Source organism: Indicator indicator, chromosome 32, assembly GCF_027791375.1.
Source record: "Indicator indicator isolate 239-I01 chromosome 32, UM_Iind_1.1, whole genome shotgun sequence".
Taxonomy (NCBI): domain Eukaryota; kingdom Metazoa; phylum Chordata; class Aves; order Piciformes; family Indicatoridae; genus Indicator; species Indicator indicator.
In genome coordinates this window covers 409345-425856 of record NC_072041.1, presented here as the reverse complement: position 1 = coordinate 425856, position 16512 = coordinate 409345, and the positions used below count along the sequence as shown (strand labels likewise).

The window sequence follows — 16512 nt, the reverse complement described above, 5'->3', positions numbered from 1 at the left end:
TGAGGCAAAAACTCAACCCAGAGACCCGTCTTGAACAGATCTTTATTACAAAACACTAAAATACAAACTGAAAATATAAAACATTGTCAAAAGTGGGTGCGAAGTATCCACACCCTGGTGAGCTCTGCAGCAGCCAGGGCTCCCGTGAGCCTGTGGTGCCCAGGCTTCAGGTATAGTCGCAGTCAAACTCCCTCCTCTTGAAATGCTTCTTCCTGAGCTTCCCAGAGCCCATGATGCTGTAGTTGTAATCAGAGGTGACATAGGGGATCTCACCCTGAACTCCTTGCTGGAAAGGGAAAACAAAAGCAGAGAGCCTTAAAGCCTCATCTCTTCCGTAGAACAGGAAACCCCTTCCTCCCCAGGCTGGCAGAGTTGCCTGCTGCAAGAGCAGCAAGCCAGGGCCAAACCAGCCCTGTGCTGGTATCTGAGGCATGCCAGGAACGTCCTCCTCTCCCTGTTTCCATCCTCCTCTCCTGGTTTCCAGGTGTTAAGGGCAGTTCCCAGAACAGATAACATCTGCCAGGGCCCAGGCATTCCTGGGCATGCAGTGCCCAACCTGCCAGGCAGTCTCCAGCTTCCCCTCTCCCCAGGCTGCTCCTACCTGCCCCACGAGCACGCAGTTGGGGATGGCAACGCTGCCAAGCAGCAGGCAGTTCACCAGTCTCAGCTTCTCCACAGGCACTGGGGTCAGAACATGGTAAAGCTTCTTCTCCATGTCGACCCCGCGGACAATTCCTGAGCAGGACACAGGCAAAGCTCAGCCCCCACCCCAGCTGGTCCTGCCAGGCTGTGCAGCCAGCCATAGCCAGAGCTCTGGCACTAAACGGCTTCCTGAGACACACCAGGGAGCATCTGCATTGCTGTACTCCACTTCTGCAGCACCTCGGCTAACTTCCCAAACCATGTGCCCCTATTCCCTAGCACATCCTGCCAGGAGCTAGAACAGCTCAGTGCCAAAGTCCCAGTTAGAACTGCAGCATTAAAGGAGTTGTAGAAGGAAACAACTGGACAGCTGAACTCTGCCCAAGCCATATGGAACCTGCCTTGAAGAACAGGAAACCAGCAGGTGGTCAGGCTGTCAGAGAGAGAAGCTCCAACACCCCCCAAAACATCCCCCCCAGCTGTGACATCCAACCCTCAGCTGTGACCCCAAGTTAATGCAAACCCAAGGCCCTGAACCGTAGCTTGTGAAGGACAGAGGGCTCAGATCATTCTTGTGACTCCTTGCCCTGCTGCAGCTGCTGCTTGGAGCAGCCACCCCAGTGCCCATCCTGGTGCCCTGGGCACATGGCTCAGGCCATCCTGCCACCCACCGAAGCCGAGGCAGTCGCAGACCGGAGTCTGTGTCAGCAACACCGGAGCCTCGCCCTGGCCCTGTACCTCATCAGGCATGTGGCACAGCCCAACCCAGCTGGCATTCAGGGCATAGAGGGTGTTGTTGGGGGCCACGTCTGTGTGGATGACCCTGAGCGCCACGGCACGGAAAGGCACCTGGAGGGAAGGCAGAGCAGGGCTCAGCATCAACGGAGCTGGAGCTGAGATAGCACTGGGCACGGGGCACCCAGCAGCTCCCCAGCAAGTGCCAGGTGGGCATCACCTCAGCACCTGCATACAGGAGAGGTGCTGCACCCACAGCCCTCCTGGCACACCACGCAGCCTCCTCCCCTCTTCCATCACCTCCCAGCAGGGCTCTGTGCAGCACCCCCAAGCCTTCCTCACCTGGTATGGCAGGAGGCTGTGCAGTGGCAGCAAGGCGCCCACATCCGGGCACTGCAGCTGGCCCAGGTAGCCCAGGATGGCTGCGTCCCGCAGGATGCTGCTGTGCACTCGCCTGCCAGAGCAGCCACGGGTCAGGGTAGGCACAGAGGCCCTGCCCAGTGACTCCAAAACAAACACCTCAGAAGTGTTCAAGCTATCAGAGGACTCGAACTGAGGTGATCACCACCCAGGACTGTAAGAAACAGGTAAGGAACCTCCAAAGGAGTCCTAACAGTGACTCCAAGGTGGAGCCATGCTGAGTGTAAGAGTACCTGAGAGCAATCATCTGGAGAACAGGAAGGAACTATCCCCCTCCCTCCTTCCACCAAGTACCTGGAAACCACAACCACCACCCGAACACAGCCCCCCAGTAAGCGAACCAGTTAGCCCTGACTGATTTACAGGAGCTGTGGAGGCTGAGCTGCACTTCCCCCAGCCCAGTACCCAGCAGGCAGCACTGAGCCCTGCACTCACGCCTCGCCTGCAGCTCCTGCTCGGGGGAACTCAGGGTGGATGTAGAGCAGCTTGTACTCAGGAGCGTCCCCAGCCCCCTCCGAGGGGCTCCATGGCTCTGCTCCGCTTGCTCTCATCTGCCTGCACTTGGCCTGCTGCTTGCCCTTGGTGTAGAGGCCAGCAGTGAGGTGAACGTAGTCAGGGCTGAGGGGGACCATAGCCTTCCAGTCGTACACATCCATCTGCACGATGTGGCTGGGGCACAGCAGCCGGATGAGGTCGATCAGAAGCAGCAAGCCCTCACCTTCAGGGAGCAGAGAAGACAGCACTACTGCTGCTGCAGCCACAGGGCAGGCCTGGGACAGCACTGCAGGCTCCCCAGGGGCAAGCTCTGCTTCTGGCTACAGGCTCTGCAGAGAACCTGGCCACGTCCTGCTCCAGCTCCCACCCCCGCCAGCAGCCTGACCCTGCCTACCTTTCACCCAGCCCATGGTATTGACCACCAGGGGCACCTCCTTCTTGTAGGAGTTGAACACAGACTTCACCACGTCCAGGTACCTCTCCGTGTCCTGCTCACAGCTGGTCAGGCCATAGTAGACCATCCTGCGTGGGGCCTGCTGGTGAGTGAATGGGGGCCCTGGAACAGCAAGCAGCCAACCTCCAGTGCTTTCAGGAAGTCAAAGCAGAGCCCTGGCAGCGCTGCAGCACTTCCACACAATCCCCTGCACACACCGCTGTGTCCCTGGCATGCCTCTGTGCTGGAGCTCTCTCTGGCTGGGGACCTCCCCTTGTTTTTTGTTCCAAATCATTGTTTTAAAGCAGTGTTTTAAACCAACACGCTTCTATGACTGACCACGCTAAAGGTAACCCAGCCTGGCCATGGCCATTTCAGGCAGCAGCCCCAATCCACAGGGGCCACAACCAGCAGCCATTTCCCTGCCTCCAGCTTTTTCAGATTCACCACAACAGCCCCTAACTTGTGTTGAATCCATCAGCCTGCATTTCTCTGGCTACTGATACTGAAACCTAAGACAGTCTTCCCCAAAGAGGCTTCCCAAATCCCAAAGGTTGAAAATCCACTTGGACATGCCACAGCCTGTCCCACCACCTGGTGAACAACTCCCTTCTTTCTTTGAAACAGATGAAAGCCAAAGCAGGGAGAACAGTGGCCAGCTGCTCAACAAGGCATTCACATGGTACCTCCCAAGAGCACCTTCCCAGCCTGCCTCCATTCCCTACACAGCTCTGGCAGCTACAGCACAGCCTGTACCCACAGGCAGCTGCTGGCAGTGCAGCAGGTGCCTGGCACCCAGTGGGAGGCACCTACCCAGGAGGGGCTCCGTGACGTGGCTCAGGGACACGCAGCCTGGCGGTGTGAACTCCGTCTGCCCTATGTCACACTCCAGGTACTCCACAGAGGGGAGGCTGTGGGGACATAACCTGGGAATTAGCTACATCCACAGGGCACCCTAGAACACACCACAAACACAGCCTGGCTTTGCTGAAGGGGATCACACTGAACTCCCCAGTCGAGCCACCCCTTGTCTCTCTCATGCCCTCACCCAGCAGGTACTGAATGAGAATGGCACAGCCTCACCCACAGAGCCATGCATGGCAGTAGCTTCAGAAACAGCTGGACTGGAGGTGGCAATACCAGAGTACCCCCTGCCATGTTAACTGGGCACCCTGAGACCAGCCTTTGCAGAGCTATAAATTTTATATGGCCCTGAAGGTGAGGGCAGGAAGCGTCTACACCTCCCCTACCAAGACTCTTCCAGACACCAGTTATACCTCACTGGGTGTCTGAGTGGTGCAGCTCCCAGATCCTCACTGAAACCAGGAGCCCAACTGGCTCAGGTGCCCCAGTGCCAGCCGGCAGCACTTAGCAATATCTGAACAGAAACGTTTCAAGAGACAACTTGCCTAAGAAGAGCCCAAGACAAGAAGAGCCATTTCTGTGAGCTTTTCCCTGTTTGTTTCCAGCCCTGACAGCTTTTCTGAGAACCCTGGCAGGCAGCTTTTGTTCCCCCATTCCTAGACCCTGCTTGGAACCGTGCAAGACATGAGGACTCACCGGTTCAGCAGCAGATTGATCAGGTATCTGTTGAATGTCGACTTGCCGGTATTTTTTGGGCCACACACCAGAATGAGTGGGACACCTTCATCTTCAGCTGGAAAACAAAACATACTCTGGAATGGCCCAGCACTGACAGTTGCTCTGATGTGATTTCATTAGGCGAGTTTGTTAGAAAATAAACCAACAAAAGCCTGGAAGAAACACTGCAGACTTGGTCTGGCTAGAAAGCCCCAACTCACCAAGCCCAGGCCACTCACCACAGCAGGCTTGGATCAGCTCCTCCAGAGCTAGGACCATGCTCTCTGACACCAGCAGCCCGTGTTCAGCGCTGCATTTCACGATGCCAACAGAGGCGAGCACCGCGTCCTCTGGCGTGAAGTTGGACTCCTCCTTCCTCTAGGGAAGAGGGAAAGGTTTGGGGGCGTGCACCAAGGGTGGCTGCGGCGCCAGCCGCCTGCTGCGAGAAAGGCAGGGCAGGCACCGGGCCGGGCGCGGGGCTCACCGGGGGCTCGAAGAGGCGCGAGAGCGGCGGGTGGCTGAGCAGGTACCGAGTCACCGGCGTGTCCAGGTGCTCCAGCAGCACCAGGGCGCAGTCCGGCGCGAAGCGCGCCATGGCCTTCACGCGCGCGTCTGCAGCGAGGAGACAGCGCCCTCAGGCGGCGGCCCGCGGAACGGCGCCCGCACCGCCCCGCGAAATGGCGGCGGTCCCGCACCGCCCGCGAAATGGCGGCAGCCCCGCATCCCCGCGGCGGCCACACTCACGGCGACGGACGCCGTGCGCGCGCATGGCGGCGCGGGCGGCGGCACGGAGCTGGCGGAGGTCGGCGCCGGGCGGGCGGGCGGGCGGTAGCGTTTCCAGCGTCAGGGCGCAGTGCGTGGCGGGCGAGAAGACCGGCAGCGCCGGCTGGTGTGAGGCTACGGCGAAGCCCAGGAGACGGACAGCACCATAGAGGCAGCGCAAGCGACACTTCCCGGTGAAGGTCAGCGTCTGCAGGGAACGGCGCGGTGAGCCGACGGCCATGGGCACGGAGAAGCGGCGCGGCGAGGCCCGCTGCCGCTCACCTGCTGCGGAGCCAGGAGGAGGACAGCGGCGCCCTCCGCCGCCTCCACGGCCGCCAGACCCCCGTCGGCCGGCGGCACCATACTGGCGCGGGCGAAGGAGGCGACGAACTCCTTCCAGGCCGCCTCCACCCGGCCGCCGCGGCTCGAGCCCCGTCGGGGCCGGCGGGCCGGCGGGCCGCGCCGAGCGGGCATGGCAGCCTCAGCCTCCGTCCGCCTCCTCGGCGCCACCCCTCGGTCCCGCCCCTGCCGCTCCGTTAAGAGGCGCCGCCCGCCGCCCGGCACCGCCTAATCATGCCACTGTCCGCCCTGCTCTGCCTCTGCACGGCAGCCGCCGCCTCCTTCTTCACCAGCGCCGGCGACTACCGCCTGGCCGGACTCTTCTCGCTACACCTACCGCCACCGCGGGCTGCTGCGCAGCCGTTCGTGGGCGGGTGCGACAAGTGAGCCCCCAGTGCCTGGCGTGGCCCCTGGCTCCCCACTCCTCCACCCCCAATGTGCTTTTTCCTTTCTAAAAACCACTTCTGTGTCCACACAGCATCGCCACCATCAAGAGCCACGGCTACTGCCTGTCCCAAGCCATGCGCTTTGCCGTGGAGGAGATCAACAACTCCAGCACCCTTCTCCCAAACATCACCTTGGGCTACGACATCCATGACGCTTGCTCAGAGCCTGCCAGCCTGCATGCCATGCTGCAAGCCCTTGCCCGGAAAGGTGCCCAGGAGGTGGAAGTGCTCCCTGCCTTCCACCACTACCAGCCCGAGGCAGTGGCTGTCATTGGACCCGACAGTACCCAGCTGGCCCTCACCACAGCAACCATCCTCGGCGTCTACCTTGTCCCGGAGGTAAGTGTGGCTAGCCAGTGGAAATGGTCTGAGGGAGCATGGAGGCAAGGAGGCAGGCTGGGCTGAAGATGCAGCCCTGCCACGTGTGGCTGGCCTGGATCTCTTTTTCGACTCTGAGAACCGGCATGAAGGAGCTGCTGCTCTCAGTCTGTCCTCCAAAGGCTTCTCTATAGCAGCACATTCAGCTGTGGGTCTGCTGCCTGCCTAGCCTTGAACCTCGCTGCAGCCAGGCTGCCTGTGCCACTACTGGGCCCCTTCTCCTGGCTCCCTTTGCAGATCAGCTATGAAGCCTCCGCAGCGCCGCTGAGCCTGAAGCGGTTCTACCCCTCCTTCCTGCGCACCATTCCCAGTGACGGGCAGCAGGTGAGGGCCATCTTCCTGCTGCTGCAGCACTTTAGGTGGACATGGGTTGCACTGCTGGGCAGCAACAACGCCTATGGCCGCGACAGCTTGGAGGCCCTCTACAAACTGCTGAGCACAAGCAGTGTCTGCGTCGCCTACCGAGGGCTCATCCCCACCGGCACCAATGCCAGCAACCCGGAGCTCCACAACCTGGTCAGGATCCTCAGGGACGTCAGGGTCAAGGTCACTGTTGTCTTTGCCACCAGGCAAAGCGTCCTCCCCTTCTTTGAGGTGGTGGTGCACAGGAACATCACAGGCATGGTGTGGGTGGGCTCTGAGGACTGGCCGTTGGCTCAGACCATCTGGCAGGTGCCTGGCATCAGGAGCATTGGCTCAGTGCTGGGGATGTCGGTCGAGAAGACGGAGTCCATGATGCTGGAACGGTTTGTGCCTTGGAAGGCAGCAGAAGAAAGTGCTGCAGCTGAACGTGCTGGCAGCACAGGGGCAGGTGTGGGGGATGCAGAGAGCACCCAGCTGGCCTGCACCCAGCGCTGCACCCGCTGCCTCTCGCTTGCTGCTGCTCCTGACATCTACGACGCTCAAGCCTCCTTCAACGTCTATTCTGCTGTCTATGCCGTGGCCCACGGCCTGCACGCCCTGCTGGGCTGCGCCTCGGGGGCCTGCAGCAAGCGCACTGTGTACCCCTGGCAGGTAAGAGCAACGTGAGGAACAATCTTCCCTGCATGCCTGGGGGCTTCTGCCCCTCTGAAACCCTTGTGTCCAGGTGAAGAGCCTTGTGGGCTTCAGCCACCCATCATAGTCAGAGCAGCCCAGACACAGACCTCACCCTAGGTCACTTTGGTTCTTCTACTGCCAGCCCCTAGCAGAAATCAGGAAGGCTTTTGCAGCTGGATCTATGCCAGCTGTTGAGAGAGAAGGCAGAGCAGAGAAGGGGCCCTCCTCTAGCACACCTCCCTCCCAAGGCAAGACATGCCCCAGTCTGAGGCTTATCAGTGAGAAGGGCTCTTTTTCCTGTTGTTTCACAGCTCCTACCAAGAATCAAGCAAGTGAACTTCAGCCTGTACAGAAGCCACATCTCTTTTGATGCCAGTGGGGACATCCGCAAGGGCTATGACGTTGTCATGTGGAACTGGAGCGGCCCCAGCTGGGCCTTTGACGTGATAGGAACCTTCCGTGTGAACCCTGACAGGCTGAGCATCACCCAGGGCAGAATCCTGTGGCACACAGGGGATCACCAGGTACTGTCCTGCATCCAGACCTTATTGCTCACTGCCAAGCCAGCTGCATCCTCCTGCCTGCTACTCACTTGCCTGACTCCTGCTGCTCCCGACAGGCTCCCAGCTCCGTGTGCTCTGAGCCCTGCCAGCCTGGACAGAAGCGGCTGCAACGGAGCCGCCACCGCTGCTGCTTCAGCTGTGTGCCCTGCCCCTCGGGAACCTTCCTGAACAGATCAGGTCAGTGTGTCCCTTGTGAACCCTCCTGAACCCATCCAGTCAGCATGCCCGCAGGGCCGTGTCCTCCCTCCCATGCCCGGCCTCCTCCTTCCAGCAGCCTCTTGCTGCCGTCCCGCTCTTTCCCCAGCCTCTTCCCTCCTGCTCTCTCTCCTTCCCCTGGTCAGTACAGCCTCTGACCTGTCCTGAACGTGGTGCATTTGACTGCATTTGCTTCCCTGTGGGTATGCTAAGCCCACAGCCAGTGGAGATGGCACCGGCAGAGCCCCTTCTGCTGCAGCCAACGGACAAGGGACATCCGGCACCACATCCTCCGTGAGGGAAATTCAACCCAGTGGTTGTCTCTGAGCTCCAGGTGGCACTCAGGGCTTCCGGACAATGTGGTCACCAGCAGCTGGCATATGGAAATGTCTCCTGCCTGGGACAGGTGGCAGAAATCTCCTGCCTCCAAGTCACCAGCCACAACAAACAGGTTGCTTGGCAGCCTTAGCCTGCACATGGGCTGAGGGGAATGGAACCGGTCAGCTCTGGGTCACATGGGGAGCCCCCAGACACAAGCGGTGTTCCTGCCCCATTCCCCAGCACCATCCGCAGATGGGCAGCAGCTGCAACCCCTCCTGGCCTTCAGTGGTTGCAGCTGGATACCTGAGCCAATTTCCACCCACAGCCCACACACCTCTGAACCTCAGCTGGCCCAGCTGAGCCCCTGCCAGAGCCCGGGGCACATCTCTTACCAGGGTCCATGAAATGTGAGATGTCTTTGTCATCACTCGGGCTCATGTCCTCCACAGACCTCTACAGCTGCCAGTCCTGCAGGATAGATGAGTGGGCCCCAACGGGGAGTGAGGCTTGCTTCAACCGCACCATCGAGTTTCTGTCCTGGTCCGAACCCATCTCCTGGGTACTGCTGACCCTCACTGCCCTCCTCATGCTGCTCCTGGCAGGGCTGGCCGTTCTCTTTGCCCTGAACGTCTCCACACCAGTGGTCAAGTCAGCGGGTGGGAACATGTGCTTCCTCATGCTGGGCTCTCTGGCCTGCGCCTGCAGCAGCCTCTTCTGCTACTTCGGGGAGCCCACATGGCACTCGTGTCTGCTGCGGCTCCCCCTCTTTGCCATCAGCTTCACCCTCTTCCTGTCGTGCGTGGCAACGCGCTCCTTCCAGATCATCTGCATCTTCAAGCTGAACGCGCGCTGCCCGGCCCTCTATGAGGCCTGGCTGCGCTGCAGGGGGCCGGTACTCTTCATCGCGGCCAGCACGGTGGCCCAGGCGCTGCTGTGCCTGGCCTCGGAAACCATCAGCCCCTCGGCACCGCGCATGGACTACGGCGCGGCGACCGACCGGGTGCTGCTGGAGTGCGGCCGGAACGACGCGGTGAGCAGGACGGCCGTGACCGCCTACACCGTGCTGCTCAGCGTCTGCTGCTTCACCCTCAGCTACGCGGGCAAGGATCTACCCGCCAGCTACAACGAGGCCAAGTGCTTGACCTGTAGCCTACTGCTGCACCTCGCCTGCTCCGCGACCGTGCTCTGCACTCAGGATGCGTTCCGCGGGCGGGACGAGGCGGCGGCCCAGGTGTTCGGCTACCTCTGCACGGTGGGCGCGCTGCTGGGCGGCTTCTTTTTCCCGAAGGCCTTCGTCATCCTGCTGCGGCCGCACTTCAACACTCCCGAGCACTTCCAGATGGCGATCCAGCACTATACGCGGCGCCTGGCCGACACCTGAGCAGTGAGGGGCCAGATCCACTGCCACCATCTCCTCGACCGCGTCCCCGAAGCGGTGCCTCCCCACTCCCCTCCCCTCCCGCTCCCGCCGCGGCTCCAGTTCGTCACTTCCGGTGCGCAGCAGCCCGGCGCGAGCACGCCACTTCCGGCACGCTGCCAAGATGGCGGCGGCGCCCGGGTCCCGGTAGCGGCGCGGCCATGGCGGCGGCAGCGGCGCACAGCGTCCGCGTCCTGCGCGAGCTGAACCGGCAGCGCGTGGCCGGGCAGTTCTGCGATGCGACGCTGGGCGTGGGCGGGCGGGAGTTCCGCGCCCATTGGCCAGTACTGGCCAGCTGCTCCCGCTTCTTCCGCGCCCGCGAGCCCGGCAGGCCGGTGGCGCTGCCCGAGGGTCTCGCCGACACTTTCCAGCTTCTCCTTGACTTCTTTTACACCGGCCGCCTGGCGCTTACCGCCCATAACCGCGCCCGGCTCCTGGCCGCCGCCGAGCAGCTCGGCGTGCCCGACGCCGTAGCGCTCTGTCGCGCCTTCCGTCCCGCCGGTCCCCGCCAGCGGCCCCGCCGCCCCGCTGCTCCCGCCCTGAGCCGCCTGAGCGAGGCGGACAGCGTGGCCGTGGCGGCCTCACAGCCCAGCGGCCCGGCGGTGCGTGATGGGAACGGGAGGACGGGAAGAAGCGAGGGGGTGGCCGCTCTGCGGGCGAGACGCGGTGACGGCCGCCTGTTCCCTCGCAGGGTCCCCCCCCGGCCCCGGAGGAGGTAGTGGGCGACGGCGGGGCGGGGGACAGCGACACCGAGCCCCTTTCCGAGGAAAAGGCCCTACAGAGCAAAAAGACTCCCCCGCCGGGGAAGGCACCCGGCGGCACGGGGGCGGCGGAGACACCGGGGAGCAGAAAAGGTACAGCGGTGCCGGTCGAGTGCCCCACATGTCATAAAACCTTCCTCAGCAAATATTACCTTAAAGTGCACAACAGGTAAACGCTGCGGCTTCGGCTCCTCCGTCCCTCGCGTCCGTGCGCCGGGATCGCGCCGCTCCCCCAGCGGCTCAGCCCTCCCGCGGGGGTGGCGAAGGGCTCAGCTCGCAGCCAGGTGATCTCAACGCCTCGGTGCCCTCCGGGGTGAAAGAGGGGGTCCTCTTTGGCCCCGCATGGGGATCGCTTTGAGTTGGGGTGGTTCTGTAGTTCTGAAATGGTTCCGAGGGCTGCAATGCCTAGGCTGGGGTCCTTCAGTGGCTGGAGCAGCCTGGGGCTAGGAGGGGGCATTGAGGTGGCCAGTGGCAAATCCTGCCTCTGGGCTTCCAGGATTAGCACGGGCTGGGGAAGTTTGGGTTATGGGGAGCACACTGGCATGGTAAGGGATAACCAGAGCAGGTACCCGCAGAGGGGGTGCAAGCTTCTGCTTTGCTTGATGGTGGACCTTGGCCCTGTGGAATTGAGGTTTCACAGAGCACAGTGGGTGCCAGCAGCTCGACTGTGTTCCAAAAGCTGGGTAGAAGGCAGCTTCTGGGCAATGCAATGTTGATGCTGGGGGTGTAAGGGGCCTGCTCCTGCATCCCTGCTGTGGGGCTGGCAACGATGGGTGCTCTCCACTTGCACTCCCCAGGAAACATACTGGAGAGAAACCCTTTGAATGTTCCAAGTGTGGCAAATGCTACTTCAGGAAAGAGAACCTCCTGGAGCACGAGGCCCGTAACTGCATGAACCGCTCGGAGCAGGTAGGGGCAGGAGGGTGCTGTGGGAAGTGAGGGGTGCTGTGCAGGAGCAGGATTGGAGCCTTTTCACCTGTCCCACTCAGCCAAAATCCTTCATGCCCCACACAGCATCCCACAGCCAGGGCTTCCCACTCTGCTGCTGAGGACAGCAGCAGCTCACCTCTGGTCATTTCCAGGCCACAAAGACCTCTGTGCCACAGATCAGCCAGGCCTGCGTGGGGCTGAGCCAAGCTGTGTGCTGGGCTCTGGCGGTGCTGACACCTGCCCTGTGTCTTGCAGGTGTTCAGCTGCTCGGTCTGCCAGGAGGCCTTCAAGAGGCGCATGGAGCTGCGGCTGCACATGGTGTCACACACCGGAGAGATGCCCTACAAGGTCAGCGGTGCCTGTGGATGGCTGCTGGCAGGAAGGGAGGGGCAGCCTGACCCAGCCCGGCAGGGGAGCTGAGTGCAGGAGCTCAGTGAGGGCCATACCCAGGCTCTGAGCCATGATGTGCTCCAAGGAGGCCTCACAGCCAGGCGCTTCCTGCAGCCTTCTGGGGGTTCCACGTCAGAGCGACACTGCCCTGCCCTGCATGCTGCTGATCCTATTATGCAGAAATGGCTGTCTGTGGGCAGCTGGAACCTGACCCTGCTCCTCTCCTGCCTTGCAGTGCTCCTCCTGTGCCCAGCAGTTCATGCAGAAGAAGGACCTGCAGAGCCACATGATCAAGCTCCACGGCGCACCAAAGCCCCATGCGGTAAGGGGAGGTCAGGGGTGGACTTCAGGGGGGAATCATCCTGTGCTCAGTCCTCGCCTAGCGACTGCTGCACATCGTCCTGCCTGTCTCTGGGGAGTGACGGAGCTGCTGCAGATGGGTTTGTCCTGGGTACAGGAGCAGCTCTTGTCACTTCCTTGGCTAATCGCTCCAAGCGCTGACCCTTGTCAGGCTGCCTCCTCTCAGGTGGTGGCTCAGAGCTGGAGGTGCTGCCACAGCTGGCATCAGGAGGGCCCCAGAGTGGCAAGCGGAGGGCTGGGGCACAGGCAGCGAGCAGGGCAGCGCAGGCACAGCTCCTAACCCTGTGCTCTCCTGTGGCCTTCCAGTGCTCGACCTGCTCCAAGTGCTTTCTGTCTCGGACAGAGCTGCGCCTGCACGAGGCCTTCAAGCACCGTGGAGAGAAGCTGTTTGTGTGTGAGGAGTGTGGGCACAGGGCCTCTAGCCGGAATGGCCTGCAGATGCACATCAAGGCCAAGCACAGGTACGACACTGCCAGCATCCAGCATCCTTCTGCCTCCACCCTGCCTCTGCTTCCTCCCTCAAGGGCACCTGGATGGATGATGATGGGGGCAGTAGCTGGCTGGAGGGTGGCAGGAAGCCCCTTCCTAGAGGTGCCAGGTGAAACTGAGTGGGGTTTAATTACAAGAGTGTTGGGCAAGGAGCAGCTGGCAGGGCTGCAGGTAAGTTGTGGCTGCCCACAGGAACGAGCGGCCCTATGTCTGCGAGTTCTGCCACCATGCCTTCACGCAGAAGGCCAACCTCAACATGCACCTGCGTACCCACACTGGGGAGAAGCCCTTCCAGTGCCACCTCTGCGGCAAGACCTTCAGGACACAAGGTACAGCTGGGACTGGTGGTGCCAAGCTTTCTGGCCTGGCATCCTAGGCCTCCAGAAAGCAGCTGTGCTGGAAACCTGCCTGATCCTGGGCTCCTGTGAGGCTCCTGGATTCCTGTGGGGAGTGGAGCCCCATGCTCATGAGCATGTGCTGGCTGAGGAGGGAATGTTCCTCATCTCTGGTACCCTCACAGCACCAAAGGGGAAGGAATTGGAGTTTAGTCCAGTGAGGGTCAGGCTGCTGCTTGCAGTGTTCTGAGCCTTGATAGCCAGCCTGGTACAGCCCGACTGTGCCATCACTTTCCGTGGCATGGCTCAGGCACACGCTGGGGGTAGGCACCATGCCACTGACCTGTGCTTCTCCCCATGCCATGGCAGCGAGCCTGGACAAGCACAACCGGACACACACCGGGGAGCGGCCCTTCAGCTGCGAGTTCTGCGAGCAGCGCTTCACCGAGAAGGGGCCCCTGCTGCGGCATGTTGCCAGCCGCCACCAGGAGGGCCGGCCACACTTCTGCCAGATCTGTGGGAAGACCTTCAAAGGTGACAGCAAGGCATGGCCCTGGCACCTGCCCTGCTCCCATGGCGTGGCTCAACCTCACGTTGGGCATGTCCAGTGTGGTGCTGCCACCGAAGGGCTCTCCCTTCCCTCCGCAGCTGTGGAGCAGCTGCGTGTCCACGTCCGCCGGCACAAGGGTGTCAGGAAGTTCGAGTGCTCCGAGTGCGGCTACAAGTTCACGCGGCAGGTGAGGCCTCCCCCTGCCCTGCGGACCCTCTTGGGGTGCCCTGTGCTGGGGAGCCAGCCCTGGCTGGCCTTTCCCATTGCAGGCTCACCTGAGGCGCCACATGGAGATCCACGACCGGGTGGAGAACTACAACCCGCGGCAGCGCAAGCTGCGGAACCTGGTGATTGAGGACGAGAAGACTGTGGTGGTGGCACTGCAGCCGCCGCCTGAGCTGGAGGTGGGCTCAGCTGCGGTGATCATGGAGTCTCTGTCCCGTGGCTCCCTGCCCGAGGAGATCCCTGTGGGGCGACTCTCACCAGTGGATGTGATCGAGCAGGCACTGATCCTAACGACGCTCCCCGAGCACTGTGGAATGTAGCAGGCACCCACGTGGCTCTCAGAATACAGCTTGGGGCTGCTCCCACCCCTGACTGCAGGAACCTGACCTTACTATGAAGTTACGATCAGGCCCCAGAGGAAGGGCTGAGCACGAAGCTCCTCATAAAGGCTCCTTTAATAAACATCCAGGTGGGACAGGATGGCTCTGTGTGTGTGTGTGCTGCTGGGGTGGCGCTTAAGGAGTGCTGGTTTGCAGCCCAGGCAGGGTTGGTCTCACCTTTCCTTGCAGCAGTCCTGCCGTGTGCTGCTGGTGCTGCTCTTGACACCAGAAGCTCACAGTCCCAAGTTGACCTGCCCCAAGAGCACATCTCTGCCCCTCCCTCAGCTCGTGAGGGTTTTGTCTCCCCTTTAAGTTGGTGCCTTGTGGCAGGCTGCTGCTAATTGCTGCTGCTTTACCCATTAAGAATACAACCTGTAGCACGTGGTGAGACCTTTGGGATCACTTCTGTGTTACTGAACTTAGAGCTGCACGGAGTTGGACGATGCTCTGGGCTCCTGCTTTTGAGTGTGGGGGTTGGACAGGTCTGAGAAAACCTGAGCCAGGTTTGCTGTGCCACTGGGAACCATTCCCTGAACACCCTGAGAGAGCAGGGGGAGACCATGGGATGTACCCACGTGCCCCAACACTGCAGCTGCACTCTCCCCTCCTTTACTCACCAAGATGGCAGAAAGGCTCCAGTTCAAAGGTGCCTAGGCTGAGAAGCGCTGCAGTGCGAGGTTTGCCCCGCAAGAATGACAGAGATTTACCTAATCTTTTATTTAACTTTGCTGCAAGTCAGTTTAAAAACAAACCATGAGAATAAAAATACATTGTCTGTAAATGCCAGCTGCCTTTGCTGTGGAGGAGGGGCTCCAGCTGCTCTCCAACATTCAGTCACAATGAATTAAAAAAAAAAAATAAATAGGGATCTGCGGGGGCGCAGCCGGGGGGGCACAGCCAGCGCTATTTATAGCTCAGCAGCACCAGCAAGGCTGCGCGGCGGCGCTCCGGCCCCACGGCGTCATTCCTGGCGAAGCCGAAGGGGCTGCCCTGAAGGGCTCCCCCGCACGGAGCATTCCCCAGTCCGCGGCAGCGCCGGGATGGTTTTCACCACAGGGCTGCCGTGGCCGGACAGGGCCCCTCTGGCGGCGCACGGCGGGTACAAGGCACTGTCGGAGTTCCAGAGCATTGCAGGCAGCCTGCCTCAGTCCTGCAGCTGCAGAGCGCAGCATCAAATCGCATTCAAGGCAAACCAGAGTCTCTTAAAGCTGTGAGGCTGCTGAGCGGACCGGGCACTATCGCCACTCGCTGGCAGCAGCGCAGGAGCCTCCAGTTCCGGGTTCAGTTAGAGCACAGGTCAGAAGGCAGGGGCCGGCGCCCCCTGCAGCCCTGCAGCTGCCGTCGCTGCAGGCGCGGTGCTGCGCTTCGGGCGAGCCCGGCCCCTGCTGCAGCCTCTCCTCGGCCGAAGCAGGCAGAGCAAACGCAACCCAGCGTGAGGTCACTTGGGCGAGTATAAAGGCAAATCTTACACCAACTAAAAACCAGCAAACTTCAAACAAAAGGAGAAGAACCCCCCTAAAACAGCTATTTTCAGTCTGTAACACTCTGGCTAAACTCCTACATCTTCACCAAAACAGCAGTGTTTTACAGTCAGCCAAGTCCCAAGGGCTCCTGCACACTGGGGGTGGGAGGGGTAGGAAAGCCTCCCCAGGGCACAGCAGGTTCCACACCGAGGTCCCAGCACACACCAGCACCCCACTGGCCTGCAGGGAACCTCCTGAAGGACCTGTGCTCCCCTTCCCTGGGAAGCTTTACCAGCGCTGACTTAGCTCCTTTGGAACCTCATGGGACTCCGCCCAGCAGCCTGGCACAGGAAAGTCAAGAGCAAACAGTCCCTGCCACAGGCAGCTGCTTCTCCTGGCTGCTTGGGTCCTGCCAGTCCCACCTGCAGCTGCCAGCCCCAGGAGCAGCTCCTTGAGCCAGCTCAGAGTGGGAGTTGGTTCTCCCTTTCCCTCCAAGGAGGCAGCAGCAGCCAGGGAGATCAAAAATGAAAACAATCAGGCTGTGAGAATATGATGAAAAGATAAATTAGGGTTTCTTCTTCAAATGAGAAGTGTTCTGCTAGGAAGGGCTGGAAAGTAAATACCTGCAGAAGCTTAAATGCTGCAGATTAAAACCTCACCAGAACAGAGGAAGAGCTGAGGTTCAAAGGCAAAGGTGAAGCTGCAGAATCCAGCCTCAGTGAGACTCCTGCTGCAGGAAGCCTGCTCCTTCCAAAGGGGATAGAGGGACACATTCCACCTCAACCTCACACCCCGCAGCTGTCTGGGAAGGCCTTTCCCCCTCCAGCCATGCACAGGAGGTGTGGCTTCCTCCAAGGCACAGAA

At 61.0% G+C, this 16512-nt stretch overlaps 3 protein-coding genes across 3 annotated transcripts; 2 read left to right on the top strand and 1 right to left on the bottom strand.

Moving 5' to 3' along the window:
• Positions 1 to 30: 30 nt before the first annotated feature.
• NOL9 (nucleolar protein 9) lies at positions 31 to 5542 on the bottom strand. The gene is made up of 12 exons (XM_054394899.1): positions 5351 to 5542; positions 5051 to 5276; positions 4743 to 4918; positions 4546 to 4684; positions 4286 to 4382; positions 3539 to 3636; positions 2687 to 2848; positions 2233 to 2515; positions 1720 to 1831; positions 1314 to 1491; positions 602 to 735; positions 31 to 286 (listed from the first exon to the last, which is right to left on the bottom strand). Exons 1-12 carry the CDS (start codon positions 5540 to 5542, stop codon positions 167 to 169), a joined length of 1917 nt encoding a protein of 638 aa, XP_054250874.1. The 3' UTR covers positions 31 to 166.
• Positions 5543 to 5641: 99 nt separating this feature from the next.
• TAS1R1 (taste 1 receptor member 1) lies at positions 5642 to 9729 on the top strand. The gene is made up of 6 exons (XM_054394898.1): positions 5642 to 5790; positions 5886 to 6192; positions 6469 to 7245; positions 7581 to 7793; positions 7889 to 8009; positions 8798 to 9729. Exons 1-6 carry the CDS (start codon positions 5642 to 5644, stop codon positions 9727 to 9729), a joined length of 2499 nt encoding a protein of 832 aa, XP_054250873.1.
• A 197-nt stretch (positions 9730 to 9926) lies between these two features.
• ZBTB48 (zinc finger and BTB domain containing 48) lies at positions 9927 to 14273 on the top strand. Its single transcript, XM_054394812.1, is given in 10 exon segments — positions 9927 to 10311; positions 10353 to 10695; positions 11324 to 11435; positions 11712 to 11804; positions 12082 to 12168; positions 12513 to 12667; positions 12888 to 13024; positions 13400 to 13564; positions 13679 to 13767; positions 13850 to 14273. Coding segments are annotated over 10 exon segments (1842 nt in total). The 3' UTR covers positions 14126 to 14273.
• The last annotated feature ends 2239 nt before the right edge of the window (positions 14274 to 16512 follow it).

Coding starts and splice junctions, on each gene's coding strand:
- NOL9 (XM_054394899.1), bottom strand. CDS start 5,542: ATGCCCGCTCGGCGCGGCCCGCCGGCCCGCCGGCCCCGACGGGGCTCG. Junction 4,919..5,050: donor CGCGCACGGCGTCCGTCGCC/GTGAGTGTGGCC, acceptor TCCTCGCTGCAG/ACGCGCGCGTGAAGGCCATG. Junction 736..1,313: donor CTGCGACTGCCTCGGCTTCG/GTGGGTGGCAGG, acceptor TGTCCTGCTCAG/GAATTGTCCGCGGGGTCGAC.
- TAS1R1 (XM_054394898.1), top strand. CDS start 5,642: ATGCCACTGTCCGCCCTGCTCTGCCTCTGCACGGCAGCCGCCGCCTCC. Junction 5,791..5,885: donor TTCGTGGGCGGGTGCGACAA/GTGAGCCCCCAG, acceptor GTGTCCACACAG/CATCGCCACCATCAAGAGCC. Junction 7,246..7,580: donor GCACTGTGTACCCCTGGCAG/GTAAGAGCAACG, acceptor GTTGTTTCACAG/CTCCTACCAAGAATCAAGCA.